Below are 20,514 nucleotides of genomic sequence, written 5' to 3'. Positions count from 1 at the left end.
CACAGCATCATCTTTTAGGATTTGAAATAGCTCAACTGGAATTCCGTCATGTCCACTAGCTTTGTTCGTAGTGATGTTTCCGAAGACCCATTTGATTTCACATTCCAGGATGTCTGGCTCTAGGTGAGTGATCACACCATTGTGATTATCTGGGTCATGAACATCTTTTTGTATAGTTCTTCTGTGTATTCTTGCCACCTCTTCTTAATATCTTCTTCTGTTAGGTCCATACCATTTCTGTCCTTTATTGTGCCCGTCTATACATGAAATGTTTCCTTTGAATCTCTAATTTTCTTGAAGAGATCTTTAGTCTTTCCCATTCTATTGCTTTCCTCTATTTCTTTGCATTGATCACTGAGGAAGGCTTTCTTATCTCTCCTTGCTATTCTTTGGAACTCTGCATTCAAATGGGTGTACCTTTCCTTTCTGCTTTGCTTTTCACTTCTCTTCTTTTCACAGCTATTTGTAAGGCCTCCTCAGGCAGCCATTTTGCTTTTTTGCATTTCTTTTTCTTGGGGATGGTCTTGATCCCTGTCTCCTGAACAATGTTACAAACCTCTGTCCATAGTTCTTCAGGCACTCTATCAGATCTAATCCCTTGATTGTATTTGTCCGTTCCACTGTATAATCGTAAGTGATTTGATTTAGGTCCTACCTGAATGGTCCAGTGGTTTTCCCTACTTTCTTCAATTTAAATCTGAATTTCGCAATAAGAAGTTCATGATCTGAGCCATAGTCAGCTCCCCATCTTGTTTTTACTGACTGTATAGAGTTTCTTCATCTTTGGCTGCAAAGAATATAATCAATCTGATTTTGGTATTGACCATCTGGTGATGTCCATGTGTAGAGTCTTCTCTTGTGTTGTTGGAAGAGGGTGTTTCTTATGACCAGTGCATTCTCTTGGCACAACTCAGTTAGCCTTTGTCCTGCTTCATTCTGTACTCCAAGGTCAAATTTGCCTGGTACTCCAGGTATCTCTCGACTTCTTACTTTTGCATTCCAGTCCCCTATAATGAAAAGAACATCTTTTTGGGTGTTCGTTCTAGAAGGTCTTAAAGGTCTTCATAGAACCATTCAACCTAAGCTTCTTCAGCATTACTGGTTGGGGCATAGACTTGGATTACTGTGATATTGAATGGTTTGCCTTGGAAACCAACAGAGATCATTCTGTCATTTTTGAGACTGATTCCAAGTACTACATCTCAGACTCTTTCGTTGACTATGATGGCTACTCCATTTCTTCTAAGGGATTCTTGCCCACAGTAGTAGATATAATGGTCATCTGAGTTAAATTCACCCATTCCAGTTCATTTTAATTCACTGATTCCTAAAATGATGTTCACTCTTGCCATCCTGTTTGACCACTTCCAGTTTGCCTTGATTCATGGACCTAACATTCCAGGTTCCTATGCAATATTGCTCTTACAGCGTCGGACTTAGCTCCCATCACCAGTCACATCCACAACTGGGTGTTGTTTTTGCCTTGGCTCTGTCTTTTCATTCTTTCTGGAGTTATTTCTCCACTGATCTCCAGTAGCATATTGGGCAGCTACCAACCTGTGGAGTTCATCTTTCAGTATCTTACTTTTTGCCTTTTCATAGTGTTCATGAGGTTCTCAAGGCAAGAATACTGAAGTGGTTTGCCATTCCCTTCTCCCATGCGTCACATTTTCTCAGAACTCTCCACCATGACCCGTCTGTCTTGAGTGGCCCTACACAGCGTGGCTCATAGTTTCATTGAGCTAGACAAGGCTGTGGTCCATGTGATCAGATTGGTTAGTTTTCTGTGATTGTGGTTTTCAGTCTGTGCTCTCTGCTGGAGAATGATAAAAGGCTTATGGAATCTTCTTGATGACAGAGACTGACTGAGGGGGAAACTGGGTCTTGTTCTGATGGGCCGGGCCATGCTCAGTAAATCTTTAATCCAGTTTTCCGTTGATGGTTGGAGCTGTGTTCCATCCCCATTATTTACCTGGGGCCAAACTAAGTGGAGGCAATGAAGATAATGGTGACCTCCTTCAAAAGGTCCCATGCATGCACTGCTACACTCAGTGCCCCCAACCCTGCAGCAGGCCACCACCGACCCATGCCTCCACTGGAGACTCCTAGACACTCCTGGGCAAGTCTTGGTCAGTGTCTTATGGGTCACTGCTCCTTTCTTCTGGTCCTGGTGCTCACAAGGTTTGTGTGAGCCCTCTGAGCATCTCTGGTGGGAATGGGGTTTGATTCTAAATGCAAATTCGCCCCTCCTAGCGTCTTGCAGGGGCTTCTCCTTTGCCCTTGCTGTCATTGCTGAGCATGTGAATATCTGCTGATTGCTCATGTCAGCTCAAGTAGACAACTTTGACCCTCGATGGTCAGTTCACCAACCATTCAAGGGAATGTAAGTCTTCAAAATGGGTCAAAATCCTTCCCCTAAGACCTTTTGGAAAGGCCAAGCATTAACTCTTGCATAATAGGCCTCAGTGGCTTGGAAGAAAATACCAAAATAGTAACAGAGCATTCATTTAAAAATTGCTGTCTCACCTGCATTCTGGATGGCTCAGAGGATGATGTTGCATAGAAATGCACAGATACCAACAACTGAATCATAACATGATTCAGAAGTGTTGAAACCACAATGGCAACCCACTCCAGTGTTCTTGCCTGGAGAATCCCAGGGATGGGGGAGCCTGGTGGGCTGCTGTCTATGGGGTCACAGAGAGTCGGACACGACTGAAGTGACTTAGCAGTAGCATGCATCAATAAGTCTAAAAAAGTTCTCTAAAAGTATGAAAGACAAATTCTAAGGGATGAAGTATTGTGTCACAGTTTTCTCTTTAGTTGTGGGACATACAATGAGCATTTTTTATTTCTGAGACATACCATGTGATGTCTTTTGCAATTGGGTTCATCTTCAATTTGACTAAGGATAACATTTCCTTCATCTTTTCTGTGCATTTTAAAACATTTTTGTTTGTGATTTTAAGCAGAAAATGTGTAAGAATAGGACAAAAGATCCCTGCCAATCTTTAATTTTTTTTTCTGAACCATTCAAAGCTACATAAGAGTGTCTTTCCTCAGGACGATAACATTTCCTTACATACCTGGAGTACAGTGATCAAATCTGGAACTGTAACACTGATAGGACAGCCCATCTAATCTACAGCCCATCTCCGCATTTCATCAATTGTCCCAGTAATGTCTTCCACAGCTGTTTTTGCCCAGTCTAGAATTCCATCCAGGATCTCACATTATATTTAGTCATCATGTTTCTTTGGACTCTTTTAATTTGGAACAGTTACCTAGCCTTTCTTTGTCTTTATTGACGCTGACATTTATTAAGAGTACATGCCAGTTACTTTGTAGAATTTACCACACTTTTAATTTTCCTGTTGCTTTCCCATGATTCATTTTGGGTTATATTTGGCAGCGAACAATAGGAATTATTGTTTCCTTCTCAGTGCATGACCTTAGGAGATACATGATGTAACTTTTTCCATATTGGTGACATCAACTTTGATGAGTTAGTTTGATACAACTATGATGGTTTACTTTTCTTATACATTGTTGATAGAGTAGTGTTCAGACTGTATATGAAAGGTTTGTTCATCTTTCCTCCCTTAGAATCATAAACATATGTCATTATTAAAAACTCTCAGTGTATGTTATTATGCAAAAAGAACAAAGTCTAAAATGCCTGAATGCAGTCAGGGTTGAGCCAAGTTATCTTGGAAGTTGGGTTTGAGTTTCCTTGATGAGTTCACAGGGAGGCATTTTCATGGCCCACAAAGCCAGCAGACTGTCCCTAGTAGAGACTTAGGCCCTGAGCCAGTACATGCTGCTGCTGCTGCTAAGTCGCTTCAGTCGTGTCCGACTCTGTGCGACCCCATAGATGGCAGCCCACCAGGCTCTCCCATTCCTGGGATTCTCCAGGCAAGAACACTGGAGTGGGTTGCCATGTCCTTCTCCAATGCATGAAAGTGAAAAGTGAAAGTGAAGTCGCCCAGTCCTGTCTGACTCTTCGCGACCCCATGGACTGCAGCCTACCAGGCTCCTCCTTCCATGGGATTTTCCAGGCAAGAGCACTGGAGTGGGGTGCCATTGCCTTACATAGTAGGTGCTCAATCAATGTCAGTTGAAATCTTAAGTTTTCACGAATCCTGGGAAATAACTACAAATGAAGCATCGGATAAAAGCAAATTGCAGATAGTGGCAGCCCATCTGAAGATGTGATTAATAAGACAAACTCTGAGTAGAAAGAGTGATTTAAATTTTTTCCTTCCTTTTGCCCCCAGGACCTTTTCTGTGAAAATGAGTACAGCTACATCTGCTGAGCAGAATGGAAGTCACTTATTTTTAGAAGACCAGGCTTCCTTTGTTTGAATATAATATTGTGGGATAGTGTCCTTTCTCTTCACATTTTCATTTTCTACTTATGACCTGGAAAAATGAAGACTTGTTGGATAATTTCCAGATTAGCAGCTTATAGCTCCTTTTGTAGTAAAGCCTTTAAGCACTGGGAAGTGAATTCAATTAGCTAATCTGTTATTTCCTGTAATTTAGTTTAATGCACTTTAATACCTAAAATATCTATTGGAGGTAGACATATTGTTGAGCGGTGAGTCTGATCCTGACTTCTCTGGGGGACACGACAGGGTCTGTGGTTGGTTGTTCTTTTAAGCGAATGAGCTCCTCATACTGCTTGCTGGAACCTGGCCTGGGAAGCATCTACTCTGGTGCATTCCATCCAGCATCCAGGGTCTCTACAGCGCCCCCTCTGGTGGAACTTCTAACTCCGCTTGTCACCTGGTCTGGGGGCACCTGTCCTAGAGGGCTCCCCCAGAAGGGCTGGGGTGACTGGTTCCTGCTGCCTAATGCAGTTTCCTCCACTCTCTTACTGGGCCCTGGTCGCTCCTTGTGCTGTCTTTTGTTTCAGCAAAGCAATCTTCACTTCCTCAGACCCTGAGTTTCGCAGGACCAGCCTCGCATAGGTGGCTGCTGAACTTGTCCACTCCACTCTGTCCAGAGCCCAAGACCCCTCACCCTGGGGAAGGCAGCTGGCAGGCAGATCCTGGGGGTCTGGTTTTCAGACCCTTGAAGGAGCATCTGAAGCACTATCAAACTCTGCCTGCTGCCTGTGAACATCAAAGGCCCCGGCTGTCCTCACCCTTGTTCCCTCTTGACCTGCAGGTACCTGCAGGACAGCCAGGTGATGGTGAAGATGAAGGTGCTGCAGCCTGCACACTGGGTCACCCCTGAGTGTGCACCGGGAGGGTGGGGGCAGCCCTTTCAGTGGCTTTCATACTGAGTCTACCTTCCTTGGACATCTTTCTCTCCTGTAAAAGGGGCATCCATGAACTCCTCCTGGGAGAACACACACATACACACACACACACAAGCACAGCTGGTACTGCTGCTGGCCTGGGGAGTGGGATCCAGGGCACTGTGATCCCTTACGGAAAACAAAAACTAGGCTTCATCCCAGGGTTTCTCAGCCTCGGCATCCTTTAATTTTGGAGTCAGATCACGCTTTGTTGGGGGGACTGTTGTGTGTATTTTAGGACATTTAAAAGCCCCTCTGAGCTCTACCTACTAGACAACCCCTCCCACAATGTCCAAACTGTCTTCAGACTCTGCCCAATGTCCCTTGGATTAAAACTGCTGCTTTATACTAACCTGCACGCATGCTAAGTAGCTTCAGTCGTGTCCGACTCTGTGCGACCCTATGGACTGTACCCCTTAGGCTCCTCTGTCCACGGGAATCTCCAGGCGAGAATACTGCAGTGGGTTGCTGTGTCCTCCTCCAGGGAATCTTCCTGACCCAGGGATTGAACTCACATCTCTTAATTCTCCTGCACTGGCAGGTGGATTCTTTACCGCTAGCGCCACCTGCCTACCTTAAAACTAAATTTGATTTCATCATAAAATTACATATACATGCCCACCAGAAAAATTTTAGAAAACAAAGAAACGTACCCCCCAAAAGAAGGGGGATGTTTTCCTGTAATCTTTCACATTTGTTCAATCACACTATGCAAAGTTCTGTGCCCTTCATTTTTTTGTCCAATATAACATTAAGTAACATCAGGTTCAGATTATTAATTTAATCTTATGTTATGTACATATATTATCTCCAGCTCACTCCCTCCAGTCTACTCACTTAGTCTAGATGGAAATTAACTCAGCCCTTCATGCCTGGTGGGAGGTGAGTCTGAGTGCAAACCTCACTTGGGGGTGGATGGGATCAAGTCTGCCCCACAGTCTCCATCCAGCTTCCTGAATCCAGGACACAAGCAAATACTGATGCCCTGGTTCTCGGGGGATCAAGAATCATTTCATGCCCATTTATTAGCCAGTAACATTTTATGTGTTTGACAGAATTCTTGTTTTTATCTGACTGTGATTCTCTTATCCATCCATATTCAACATTAGTGTGTGTAGTAGAGTAGACCCTGATCCTCTGAAATGTATGTGCCTAAATATACGTTATTTATTATTTTTTAGCTGTGGTTTGTTTGTATCTGAGGCAGTGCTTTCTGACATGTGGCCAGACGCCCACAAAGCCTTTTAATAGCTGCAGAGCACAGGCTGTGCCGAAGGATGTCCCACGAGAAGCATATTATCATTTAAGTTTGAAAAGGCCTTACTTAGTTCAATTATTTATAGCCTCAGGCAGGAATTCTATCTTTATGGGCATAAAAATATATTGAAGAATGATGATGCATTTGACAGGAAATGCTGAAGGTTTAATTATACCCAAGATGAAGGACACGGTTAAAATCGATGAATATCGGTCAGTGGCCTGTGGCCCCGTGGGTTAGCCTGTAGGTGTGAGACATACTACGCTTTTATGCCAGGCTGCTGTCATGGCCCTCGTGGGGGTACACACGGCCCTTGGTGTCTGGCTCTGACAGCAGTGATTGTTTTTTATTTTTATTTTGGTTAAACATAAAATTCACCGTTTTAACCATTAGCCATTTTTAACTGGTTAAGTGACATCAAGTACTTTTACCTTGTAGTGTAGCCATCACCACCGTCCATCTGTAGGTAGATTCTGTCTTCCCAAATGCAATTCTTCCCCATTAAATCATCACTTCCTATTCCTTTCTCCTCCTAGCCCCTGGAAACTTCCATCCTACTTTCTGTCTCTCTGAGTTTCACTTCTCCTCCATATAGGAGGCATCATGCAGTGTTTGTCTTTTTATAGACTGGCTGATTTCACTTAGCAGAATGCCCTCCAAGTTCATCCATGTTGTAGCATGTGTCAAATTCCTGCTTTTTAAGGGCCAAGTAGTATTCCACTTGGAGAAGGAAATGGCAACCCACTCCAGTACTCTTGCCTGGAGAATCCCAGGGACAGAGGAGCCTGGTGGGCTGCAGTCTATGGGGTCGCACAGAGCTGGACACGACTGAAGCAACTTAGCAGCAGCAGCAGCAGCAGCATTCCATTTAGGTATATTTCACATTGGTGTATCCATTTGCCTGATCAATGGATACTTGAGTTGTTACCACCTTTTGGATATTGTGAATAATGCTGCTATGAATATGGGTGTACAAATATGTGAATCCCTACATATGATATATATATATATGTATTTGTACACACACACACACACACACACACATATATATATATATATATATATAGACATCCTGGAATGTGAAGTCAAGTGGGCCTTAGAAAGCATCACTACAAACAAAGCTAGTGGAGGTGATGGAATTCCAGTTGAGCTATTCCAAATCTTGAAAGATGATGCTGTGAAAGTACTGCACTCAATATGCCCACAAATTTGGAAAACTCAGCAGTGGCCACAGGACTGGAAAAGGTCAATTTTCATTCCGATCCCAAAGAAAGGCAATGCCAAAGAATGCTCAAACTACCACACAATTGCACTCATCTCACATGCTAGTAAAGTAATGCTCAAAATTCTCCAAGCCAGGCTTCAGCAATATGTGAACTGTGAACTTCCTGATGTTCAAGCTGGTTTTAGAAAAGGCAGAAGAACCAGAGATCAAATTGCCAACATCCGCTGGATCATGGAAAAAGCAAGAGAGTTCCAGAAAATCATCTATTTCTGCTTTATTGACTATGCCAAAGCCTTTGACTGTGTGGATCACAAGAAACTGTGGAAAATTCTTCAAGAGATGGGAATACCAGGCCACCTGACCTGCCTCTTGAGAAATTTGTATGCAGGTCAGGAAGCAACAGTTAGAACTGGACATGGAACAACAGACTGGTTCCAAATAGGAAAAGGAGTTCGTCAAGGCTGTATATTGTCATCCTGTTTATTTAACTTATATGCAGAGTACATCATGAGAAACACTGGACTGGAAGAAACACAAGCTGGAATCAAGATTGCTGGGAGAAATATCAATAACCTCAGATATGCAGATGACACCACCCTTATGGCAGAAAGTGAAGAAGAACTCAAAAGCCTCTTGATGAAAGTGAAAGTGGAGAGTGAAAAAGTGGGCTTAAAGCTCAACATTCAGAAAACGAAGATCATGGCATCCAGTCCCACCACTTCATGGGAAATAGATGGGGAAACAGTGGAAACAGTGTCAGACTATTTTTCTGGGCTCCAAATTCGCTACAGATGGTGACTGCAGCCATGAAATTAAAAGACACTTACTCCTTGGAAGGAAAGTCATGACCAACCTAGATAGCATATTCAAAAGCAGAGACATTACTTTGCCAACAAAGGTCCGTCTAGTCAAGGCTATGGTTTTTCCTGTGGTCATGTATGGATGTGAGAGTTGGACTGTGAAGAAGGCTGAGCACCGAAGAATTGATGCTTTTGAACTGTGGTGTTAGAGAAGACTCTTGAGAGTCCCTTGGACTGCAAGGAGATCCAACCAGTCCATTCTGAAGGAGATCAGCCCTGGGATTTCTTTGGAAGGAATGATGCTAAAGCTGAAATTCCAGTACTTTGGCCACCTCATGCGAAGAGTTGATTCATTGGAAAAGACCCTGATGCTGGGAGGGATTGGGGGCAGGAGGAGAAGGGGACGACAGAGGATGAGATGGCTGGATGACATCACTGACTCGATGGACGTGAGTCTGAGTGAACTCCGGGAGTTGGTGATGGACAGGGAGGCCTGGCGTGCTGCGATTCATGGGGTCGTAAAGAGTCGGACACGACTGAGCGACTGAACTGAACTGATCTGATATATATGTGTGTGTGTGTGTGTGTGTGTATATGTGTGTGTGTGTGTGTGTGTGTGTATAATTTTTTGGATATACACCCAAAAATGGAATTGCTGTATCATATGGTCAGTTTTAGGTGTTCTCGGTGGCTCAGATGGTAAAGAATCTTCCTGCAATGCAGGAGACCCAGAGCATCCCCTGGAGAAGGAAATGGCAGCCCACTCCAGCATTCTGGCTTGGAAAATCCCATGGACAGAGGACCCTGATGGGCTAGAGTCCATGGGGTCGCAAAGAATCAGACATGATTGAGCGATTAACATTTTCACAGTTTTCATGGTCAGTCTGTGCTTAATTTTTTGAGGAACTTTCATGCCACTTCCCACCGCAGCACCATTTTACTTTCCTACCAGCAATGAACAAGTGTTCCAGTTTCTCCACATCTTTGCCAACACTTACTATTTTCAGTTTACTTAAAATTTTTATTTTAATCATAGTCATCTTGATAGGTATGACTTGGCATCTCATTGTGGCTTCTCTATTTCTTTTTTTTATTGGAGGACAATTGCTTTACAATATTGTGTTGGCCTCCGCCATACAATAACATCACTGTGGCTTTAACAGAAATGATTATTTACAGTGTTTTGCTTTTTTATCTCAAAGTCCTTTCGCATGTGAGTTCACCTTTGATCCCTTCATAGGTAATGGATGTTCACTGTGACTCTGAATGCCAGGTGCCCCAGTCTGAACTTGTCAAATTTCTTCCCACATCCAGGGCTTATGATGCAAACTAGATCCATTCCCCACCGCCACCTCCCAGTTGTGTGACCTCAGATGGGCCATTTAACCTCTCTGGTCTTAGGTTCTCACCTGTAGAATGGGAATCATAATATTAAAATATTCATATGCTCAAAATAAATAGAACAGGGCCAGTCACTGAACAAACACTCCATAAGTATTAGTTGTGGATATTATTACTTTTTCAATCTTCCTACCTTGATAATAACATTACCCTGTCACCAGACTCAGAGTCAGTGTCTTCAGCCTGTGTGTGCTCTGCTTGAAAACACCTCTTATATTCTCACTTTCCTTTCATCCCACCTCAGCTCTCCCCAGGATTCTTTAGCCGCAGAGACTCACTTTCACATTTGACCCCTAAATATTTGCCCAGCAACACTTCCTCCTCCAATTTCTCCTTTAAAAAGATCACATCCCTGTTCCAAAATTTTCATCACTTTTTTCTCTGGCTTCAAAAGCTACAGTGGGTCCTAATGACAGTGGGTCCTAATGTAGCAGAATACATTCCAGTCCTGCTGACTGGTTTTGTTGTTTGAATTTTCATTTTTGTTGGTGTTTAACAATGAATTCATTGAGATATTAATATAACATTCCTCCTGTAGAGTGTCCAAATATTCAGCGTATAACTCACTGGAATTTTACACACGCATACACTGAACAGCTGACACCCAGATCAAGACTTAGAACGTTCCCAGACCCCAGAACTCCCTCTGTGGCTTCCCAAGCCAGTAAACCCCGACCCTGTTCTTGAACTTCTTATAAATGGAAGCATATACCCTGTCCTTGTGCCAGTCTTTTTCCTTTCTCTCATCGTTTCCTGTTTCCTCTTCGACGTTCATTCTTGCTGTTTGTTGTTTTCTACTGATGAATGGTACCCAGGGACTGTGATGCCACAGGCTGCTATGCATGGCTTCGTGCATCTCTTCCAGGGAACGTACGCATGCATTTCTCTTGGATATGCACCTTAGTGTGCACCAAGTGTAGGCCATGTTTCTTATTTCATTAGAAATTTTTGTTGTTATAAATGTTCCCCTTGGTTCATTGAGGTCTGACTTACACAGATAGAATCCACCTATTGTAAGTGTACAGTTTGAGGAGTGATGGCAGTTGTATACAGTCATTTAATTGCAGAAGATTTTTGTCCCCTCTTCCAAATTCCCTATGCTTTTTGTAGTTGATAGCCATCCCCAAGTCTGCCCCACGCAACTATAGTACTTTCTGGTCCTTTAATGTTGCCTTTTCTAGAATTTCACGTGAACGAAATCATGCCGAATGAGGTTTTCTGTGTCTGCCTTCCTCCATTCCCCACAATGCTTTGAGGGCCCCAGCAACGTGATTGTGTCATTGCTGTTAAGGATGCAAAATGGCACAACACTTTGGAAAGTAGCTGAACAGTTTCTTTTCTAAAAAGTTATTTAAATGTATTTATTTTATTTATTTGGCTGTACCAGGTCTTAGTTGCAGCACTCAAGATCTGTAGTTGCAGCATGTGGGATCTAATTTCCTGACCAGGGATCAAACCTGACCAGAGGCCCCCTGCATTGGGAGTGTGAAATCCTGGCCATGAACTACTAAGGAAGTTCTTGGACAGTTTTTTAAATGAAATTGATATAAACTTACCAGATAAGCCAGCAAAACATATATGCACAGCAGGTGGATGTTCACAGGATTATAATTCATAATAGACCCAAGCTAGAAACAGCCCAACCCCATTGATCAGCCAGTAAATAAATAAACAAATTCTGGTATGTACCTGCTATAAATACCATTTAGCAGTAAAAAAGAGGAATTACTGATGTATGTGACCACATAGACTGATTTCTTGTTCTATTAAACATGTTTTTCTTAAAAAATTTCATTAATACAGTAGGTGCTTATTATAATGAGTTAAAAAGGATAGAAGTACAGAAAGAAAAGGTAAAGTTTCTCTGCTCCAGTCATAGCTACTTGAGGTGAGGTAACAGGTAATCACATTTTCTTTTTTGCACTCACACACTGCACACACATGCACGCACCACACATCACACACCACATATATATAGCACACACACACACACATGCATGCACCACACATCACACACCACATATATATAGCACACATACACACACACGCATGCACCACACATCACACACCACATATATATAGCACACACACACACACACACAAGCATGCACCACACATCACACACCACATATATATAGCACACATACACACACGCATAGTAACTCCCCACTCTTTTTGTTAAAAATAAATTGATACTACACTGATTTCCACAATTTGCCTTCTTCATGAACAAATCAGTAGATTTGGGTCTGACTCCTTCATTTTTTAATGGCTGCAAGTCATTATGGCTATGGGCCAATTTAGTCAGCTCCTCCCGTATCTGTTGTTTTCTGGACAAAGCCACCCTGTAAGGTCACAGGGAACTCTGTCCTTGGTGCTGAAGCTCAGGTTTTCATAGGATTCCTTGACATGGGGCTGCTGCAGGGTCGCTTCTCAAGTTCACACCATTTTGAGCAATTTATAAATACAGCCCCCACTCATTTTTTTTTTTATACATTTGAGCACTGAGTCTTAATGTTAATTTTACCAGTTTTATGGTCAAAACAATGTTGCTTTTGTTTTCCTTTAAGGTTTTTGTGCACCAGAAAGGTGGCACCTTCTCACACATATTTGCCAGCTGGTTTCCTTTCCTTTTTAATGAATCACTTTTACATCACCTGCCTATTTTTCTGTTGGGTTCTTTTTCATTTTCTTGTCAATTTGGGGGAGCTTTTTGCACACACAATTGTAGTTTGCAACACAATGTTTCCCTCACTGTAAGATCACACTAATGATTATTAATATTTTACTTTATTTTTTGCATCTGGATTTTTTAGTTCACCTCTCATAAGGTACAAGTGCCCAAACGGCATCTCAAGCTGAGTTGAATTCCACCTTGTGTGTATGTGCTTAGTCGCTTAGTTGTGTCCAACTCTTTTGAACTGTGGTGTTGCAGAAGACTCTTGAGAGTCCCTTGGACTGCAAGGAAATCCAACCAGTCCATCCTAAAGGAGATCAGTCCTGAGTGTTCATTGGAAGGACTGATGTTGAAGCTGAAACTCCAATACTTTGGCCACCTGATGCGAAGGGCTGACTCATTTGAAAAGACCCTGATGCTGGGAAAGATTGAGGGTGGGAAGAGAAGGGGATGACAGATGATGAGATGGTTGGATGGCATCACCGACTTGATGAGATGAGTTTGAGTAAACTCTGGGAGCTGGTGATGGACAGGGAGGCCTGGCATGCTGTGGTCCATGGGGTCGTGAAGAGTCGGACATGACTGATGAACTGAATTGAACTGAACTGTGTCCAACTCTTTGCGACACCATGGACAGTAGCCCACCAAGTTCCTCTGTCCATGGGATTCTCCAGGCAAAATTACTGGAGTGGGTTGCCATTCCCTTCTTCAGGGGATCTTCCTGACCCAGGGATTAAACCCACATCTCCTGCACTGGCAGGCGGATTCTTTACCACTGAGCCACCAGGAAAGCCCAAATTCCACTTTTTCATCTACTAAATTCCCTATACCCTTGGCTCTGTTTCTGTGTCCTATATTAGTCTACTTACAGATTTGTCTTCTGTGTACCAATAACCTACAGTTCTTGATCTTGGTGGTGGTATAGCCATGTTCCTGATCTTGTAGGAGGCATTGCTCCTCATTAGTCTTTCTTGTTGTTTAAAGCCTTTTCTTCTCAAGTTTTGAACTTTCTTGTGCATTCTAACATCATACTGTTGAGTACAAAAAGATCTCATTAGGATACAATTATAATCAAATTAATTTGTTGTATTGGGGAGAAGTTGCATGTCTATGATGTCTTTGTATCTGGGGACATTCATTCAGACCTCGTTATGTCCTGTGATGACGTTTTATGTTTGTCTTCATACAGGTGCTGCCCCACGTGTTACACTCCACCCTGTGTCTTGTCATCCATATGTGTAGGGCTCCCCACCCTTCACCCCACCATTCCCCTTTCTATATGCTCACTGCTATCAGAACGAAGAGTCTTTCTTATTTGTCTCTACATTACCAGACTTTCATCTTTCTTCCCAGTAATTTTTCCTTTACATCTCTTCAACAACATAATTTCTCCCATGATGTTCACAACACCACCCTTGTGGGTAACTTGCCTGTTTCTTTGTTTCCTGTCCAAGGTCCCACTCCAGACCAGCCCTCTGGGCTCTGTAGCTGCCTTCCAGGCTCCTCCTGGTCCACTAGGGCCCACCCTCCCTTCTCTCTATTTCTACATCTTTGCTTGTCCTCCCCTTTCCTGCATGGCATTTGGCACCCTTCTCAACAGAGAGCCCACCAAAACCCCTAGAGGGTCAGCCTGTGCCCAGTAGCAAAGGACTTCCCTGCTCTGACCCTGCACTTGAAGGCCCGTGGTCTTTCCTTTCTCTGAGGCCTTTGTCATGTCACACAGTGTGAGGTTGGATGTGGCCCTTCCTCCTCCACACTCCACGCGTTTGGTCTCACTTCTTGTATCAGCTCTGAATAGATCCCACGCAGGTGGCTCTTCTTTGTTTCTGTCCCCACTGCCCACTGGGTCTGGCTACTCTGCACACGCTCCACCCTCAAGTGGGAAGGGCTGGTCCAGGCCTACCCTAGTGCCAGTGCTGGCCTTGTGGTCTCACATGATCTGCTTGGTCTCCCCACACCCCAAGAGGAGAGTGAAATGAACAGGAGTTTGAATGTCTGCCCCCCTGCCTCTTGTGATCTAAGTGAGATGCTGGGTCTAAAGGTTCTCTTCTTACCTGACCTGGCTCATCAATGCTGAGTGCCCACCCATTGTGTGGGTTCCTGGGATTGTGTGTGGACCCAATGGTGTGCTTGAGTAGCTTTTGAAGTGCAGAGCTCAACTCTGGAATGCTGAGCATCCTTGCAAGAGATGAAAGCTTGGAACTCTGGGGCCGTGCTCAGCCTCACCTAGCAGTGCTACATACCCAGTGGTGTTGCCTCTGGTCATTGTGGGCTGTGGCGACGGGGCAGGATCTCACACCAGAGCCGGGGGTCCCGTCTTCCTGTGTGACCATGGAGGTGCCTGTTTCCTTGCTCACAGTGGCTGATGGCAGGCAGTCCCTGGGTCACTGAGTGCATCAGGTGAATTAAGGTGGCCAGGGCTTCCCCACCATCACCTCTAAGGAGGCTCAGGGCTGTGGAGCCCCAAGGATCTAATTCAGATTTTGACTCTTCTAATATAATGTGATTCTGGGAAGAATTAAGTACCTTCTCTGAACTGAATTCATTTTGAAAGTGAAAATGAAAGTCATTCAGTCGTGTCTGACTCTTTGAGACCCCATGGACTGTGGCCTGCCAGGCTCCTCTGTCCATGGAATTCTCCAGGCAGGAATACTGGAGTGGGTAGCTATTCCCTTCTCCAGGGGACCTTCCCAACCTCGGGATCGAACCCAGGTCTCCCAAATAGCATTCAGATTCTTTACCGTCTGAGCCACAGGGAAGCCCAAGAAAACTGGAGTGGGTAGCCTATCCCTTCCCCAGTGGGTCTTCCAGACCCAGGAATTGAACTGGGGTCTCCTGCTTTGCAGGTGGATTCTTTACCAGCTGAGCTCCCAGGGAATTCGTTTTATCTTAGTTCATTTTTCCCAAAGGGGAAAGATGCTGGATACATCTCAGGGGTGGTAACTCAGGGAGATGAGGGGTGTGAAGGCACACAGCAGAGGCCAATTTCCTTACTCTTGGGGTGCTGGCTCCCATGGAATGAGCATATATGTGTATGTGTGTGTGTGTGTGTTCGTGTGAGGCCCCCTCCTACAGCTTAGAGTCCTTGTTTGCAGGGAGCCTGAAGATCTACCCTCTGGGTCCCAGGCCCCCAGTCCACTCTCGCTCTGCCCCTTAAATTGAGAATTACCTCCACACACAGGCAGCTGCTCAAGCATATTTTTTTGAAAGTTTATTTATTGTTTTCTAATGTTTCCCTCAAGCCCCATCTCCTTCCCTCTTCCTTTCTTTTCTGCAAAATCAATCAGAGGGACTTGTTTTCACACTACATAGAAACAGCCAAATACAGACAGAAAGTCAGACAAGAGGGCTAAGAAGGGAACTCTCTCCAAATGGAACAGCCTGTGATGCACAGAGTTTGTTGAATGATCAGAGAAGGGAAATGTCGCTTGTTTAAATAAACACCCACATGATGGGTACCTCCCATAGGAAGGGGTGAGATTAACACCATTTGTACATGAGGAAGAATCAAACCAGATTTTCTCTCTTGCTTTCCAGATGTACTGTCTGTCTGAAAGGCACTTTCTGAGGACTTGCGGAGGGGGACCTTCACACCCTTGGAGCGCCCTGGCCACCTTGGGTCTAGCCAGGTGCTGTATCCTGAGCTCTGAATTCTCTGTTCTCCACAGTGAGGCTCCTGCCCTGCCCACTCCCCTAATCCTGCACTTCCCCACCTCTCTGGGGTCTCCGCCTCCTTACCCACAGGGCGCTGTAATCACCCTTTTGATTGACCGCCTTGTAGTTCTTGCCTGATATTAAACATCTTTTTGAGAAAAACAACCCATTGTGTCTATGTGGTCTTTATTTCTAGGAATTTGTACTTTGGCTTCCTATATTCCATGCTGCTCATCTTCTGGAGTTTGTTTATATAAGAATCTGTTGCTGTTCTATTATTAATAAAATGGTGACAGAAAGGATGTTTGGGGACCAATGAAGTAGGTCCTCGAAAGAGACGGGAGCGTGGGGAGTTGCTTGCCTCTCCCTCCCCTCCCCTTCTCTGACCCCTGGGCTCCCCAGGGCTCCTCCTCACTCCTCCTTCGACCTCCAGTGGCTGCTCTGAAAGGGGGAGCTCACTGTGGTGGCCCCCACAAGAGAAGAGAAGAGGAGGTGTTCAGACTGAGACAGCGCCTGAGTTTCTGTGAGGCTGGCATGAGCTCCCCCCGCCCTGATGTCAGGAGGCACAGGAGGGAGCAGGAGGCAGAGGCCAGGAGGGAAGAGGTTTAGGCCAGAGTATCTGCTGGGGTTTCCATGGGAAAGGCAAGACAGGGCGGTGTGTGCAGTCCAGCCTAGCTAGCTTGAATAACTCCTGTGGGTTCTGAGCTATAGCAGTCGCCTGGCACCCAGTCCGGTGATGAGAGAGGCAGAGGAATGCTGCCTCTGGGGTGCAGGGGCCTGAGAGAGGAGGCCTGGCTCTGAATTTGTTCATTGGCATGTCACTGGTGCTCCACTGGCCCCTTTTCTGTCTCTAAAGAATCAGCTAATCCCAGAGGAGTGGTCTGTCCCCAGCTAGAAAGTTTCTTTAAGATGTCAAAATGTCATGATGTACAGAAAATAATGACAGAGGACATGTCTGTGCGAGGCTCAGGACTGTTAAATAGGGCTGCATTGGAGATCCTCCTGTTGGCTAAACCTATTTTTAGCTGCTGCCTCTGAGAACTGCATCCATCCACCCACAGGATCCTAAAGGGTAAGATCTCATTGGGCAATGGCTTCTGGGTCTGCAGTGCAGTACAGAGCACAGCACGGGAGCCAGCCCAGCCTAGTGTCTGAGCTGTCTGGCCAAAGGGACACCCACAATGCTGTAGCTGCCATTTTACAAAGGAAAGTGAACGCAGAGGACGGAGTGAAGGAAGAGCAGGTGTCTGTTCCAGGTTTAGGCAGTGCAGCCAAGACTAGAGCCACAGAGAGGCTTGATGATGGAAACCTGTCCTGACTTGACCAGACGTGGTTGGGAATCTTGGACTCAGGCTTCTCCCAGGGAGTATGGGAACAGGCTCGTTCCTCCTGTGGTCTCCCAGTCACACACAGAGCACCATCACATATAGATTGGTGTACATTTCCTGGAATTTTTATATATGTGGAATCAGGTAGCACTTACTCTCTTTTGTCTGACCTCCCTCATGCATATAACTTTGTTCACACTCATTCATGTTCTGTGTGGATCTGTAGTCTGCTCTTTTTCACTTCTGGCACAATTTTACTCAAATATGGTTTATTTATCCATTCCATAGGTTTTGGATATTATGGCACCTGTTTTTTTTTACTCACAGCCCTCATCTTTCCCACCACTCAAGGTCCCCAGTGGGTTAGAAATGGTGTTGAGGACTTCCAAGGCCTTATGTAGTTCTGAGGTGGTGAGGATGCTAAGATTCTGAGTCAGTTGCTGGTGACCTTGCTGAGGAACATGTGGGTGGGCTCTCCCGAGGTCCAGAGAGAGACAGATTCAAAATATGCACCATCTCTGTGGATGTGATCTGGTCTTGGAGCTGAGGGTTCAGTCCCAGGACTCCAAGCAGGCTCAAAAGCTTGCTGGCTGTGTGATCTCAGACACTTTGCTTAACTACTCTGTGTCTTCATCTCCTCAACTATAAAACCAGAATCAGTGGTCCTATCTGCCAAGGATGTGTGAGGATTAAATGATGCCATACCTTGAAAGAGACGCGGATTCGGTCCTTGGGTCAGGAAGATCCCCTGGAGAAGGAAATGGCATCCCACTCCAGTATTCTTGCCTGGAGAATCCCCATGGACAGAGGAGCCTGGCAGGCTATGGTCCATAGGGTTGCAAAGAGTCAGACATGACTGAAGTGACTGAGCACGCACACATACCTTGAAAGCATGTAGAACAGAGCCTGGAAAATGTCAGGTCTCCTTTTGCTTTTGGTGGCTGTTCAGTTGCTCAGTCGTGTCTGATTCTTTGTGACCCTGTGGATTGCAGCACACCAGGCCTCCTTGTCCTTCACTCTCTCCCCGAGTTTGCCCAAGTTCATGTCCACTGAATCAGTGATGCCTTCCAACCATCTCATCCTCTGTCACCCTCTTCTCCTTTTGCCTTTAATCTTTCCCAGCATCAGGGTTTTCTCTGATGAGTTAGCTGTTCATGTCAGGTGGCCAAAGTACTAGAGTTTCAACCTTGGCAATAGTACTTCCAATTGAATATGCAGGGTTGATTTCCTTTAGAATTGACTGGTTTGCTTTTGGTATGTGTATCCAAAGGGTCAGAGATTTTGAGGTCAGGTTTGCTTGCTTCTTCTATATTTCTGCTGTGCTATAAGGGAGCAGGTTTCAGTGGCATTGGGTTCTTTAGAGCCTGTGGTATTTGATCTCAGAAGATGAATCTCTCTTAAAAGCTGGCATTAAAGATAGATATAGGCAGGGTTTCCAAGGTCTGTGGATTCCACGCTTCTTTGGGCAGCCCCATTTAATCTCCTGGTGGCTGGCATTCAGAGGGAAGTGGGACTGCCTTGCCTGTAGCACAGTGTGGGTCGTGGACTCATCCTGATTACCTGAGAATTTGGCTTTTTATAAACTTGTGCCTGTCCAAAAAGAGCAATTATGAGGTATACCTTTCTCTTTGATTGGCTTATTAGCATCTTGAAACAGTTGAATTGGGAGCACTTTTTCTAACCCACCAATGAGAATGTTAAAGGGGAAAAGAAAATGCAGTGGAAGTACTCATAAGAATAAATAAGGCAAGGGTTTGAACTCTCAGCCAGAGATGTCTGTGACCACCACAGACCACCACACATCTTGAGCAGACATTAGTTATTTAAACCATTAGGAATATTAGGTTTAATATTGTCTCAGGGAGCTTTCTCTTTGGTTCAGACATTTTTAGCAATCTCAAGGGTTTATGTTTCACTTGGGGATATCAAGATGCTTAAGGAATGTCTTTTCTACTTTTCTGTTGGGCTTTTATTTTAAATGAGAAATTATAGGATACTAGTTTTTGTATCTGTTTAGTAATCAGCAACCAGTATTTATTGACACCTACTGTGTACATGTGTCTGGGGCAAATCACAAACATTGGGAATGTTGGGATAACAATGGCAGAGTTGACAGTAAAATTGTGACAGTTGGGAACTTGCTTTGGTATCTTACTGATTCTTCAAGTGGTACAGAGATTTCAAAATCCATGGCTCTGTTTCTGCTTGCAACATACCTATTGTTGGAAAACTTAAGTGGTTTTGACTTGTTATGGTGAAATTCCTTTTGACAAATTAAATTTGAGGTATTTTTGATGCCTAAAATTGTATTTAATCCTGTATGATGCTTTAGATTGTAGGTGTTGGGAAATTTCCATCCATCTGCATGGATGAAGCTGGGAAGAAGCCATCTGCTCTAAGTCCTCCTCCTGGCATGTTGAGCATCCATGTCCCCTCTGACCCTGACTGGCAGCCTCCTGGCCCCATCCTTGCTGGGTGTTGGCTCTCATACCTTGCCTGCCTGTCTCATGGCTTCACGATGGAGATAATGGGCCACTTTCGAGCATCTTTGGGGGAAGATAGAGGCCATCCTAATAGTGAGAGTGAGCTGTCTATGGCCCCACTCTTAGCTCTACTCACCACTATCAGGCAGGCCTGTTGAGTTTTCTTCTCCAAATGCGCCTCTTTTTCTTGTCATTTTCACCACAGAAGTCTGGGCTGGTCTCCCTGCCTGCTGTTTCTCAGTCCTCTCTGTCTGGCATACTGCTGCTAGGTAATGTCCATTCAATTTTATTTCTATCATATCAACCCTATTTCTTTAATGTTGAGTTAGTTTCTATTGTACAGGAAAATGAATCTGCTGCTGCTGCTGCTAAGTCGCTTCAGT

The 20,514-nt window shown here is 44.5% G+C and overlaps 2 protein-coding genes across 2 annotated transcripts in view; both read left to right on the top strand.

The window, feature by feature from the left end:
* Window positions 1-16,449, top strand: part of LOC138988869 (SHC-transforming protein 3-like) — a 94,233-nt gene extending 77,784 nt beyond the window's left edge. Inside the window, exon 6 of the mRNA XM_070375212.1 lies at window positions 16,204-16,449. The gene's annotated coding sequence lies outside the window, so the exon portion shown is untranslated. The remainder of the gene's footprint in view (window positions 1-16,203) is intronic.
* SHC3 (SHC adaptor protein 3) overlaps window positions 1-20,514 on the top strand; it is a 119,980-nt gene that overhangs the window by 5,303 nt on the left and 94,163 nt on the right. Inside the window, exon 2 of the mRNA XM_070374921.1 lies at window positions 5,173-5,256. Coding sequence (XP_070231022.1) covers window positions 5,173-5,256 — 84 coding nt within the window. The remainder of the gene's footprint in view (window positions 1-5,172; window positions 5,257-20,514) is intronic.

Source organism: Bos mutus, chromosome 8 (genome assembly GCF_027580195.1).
Source record: "Bos mutus isolate GX-2022 chromosome 8, NWIPB_WYAK_1.1, whole genome shotgun sequence".
Lineage (NCBI taxonomy): Eukaryota > Metazoa > Chordata > Mammalia > Artiodactyla > Bovidae > Bos > Bos mutus.
This window is presented reverse-complemented; position numbering and strand designations above follow the sequence as displayed.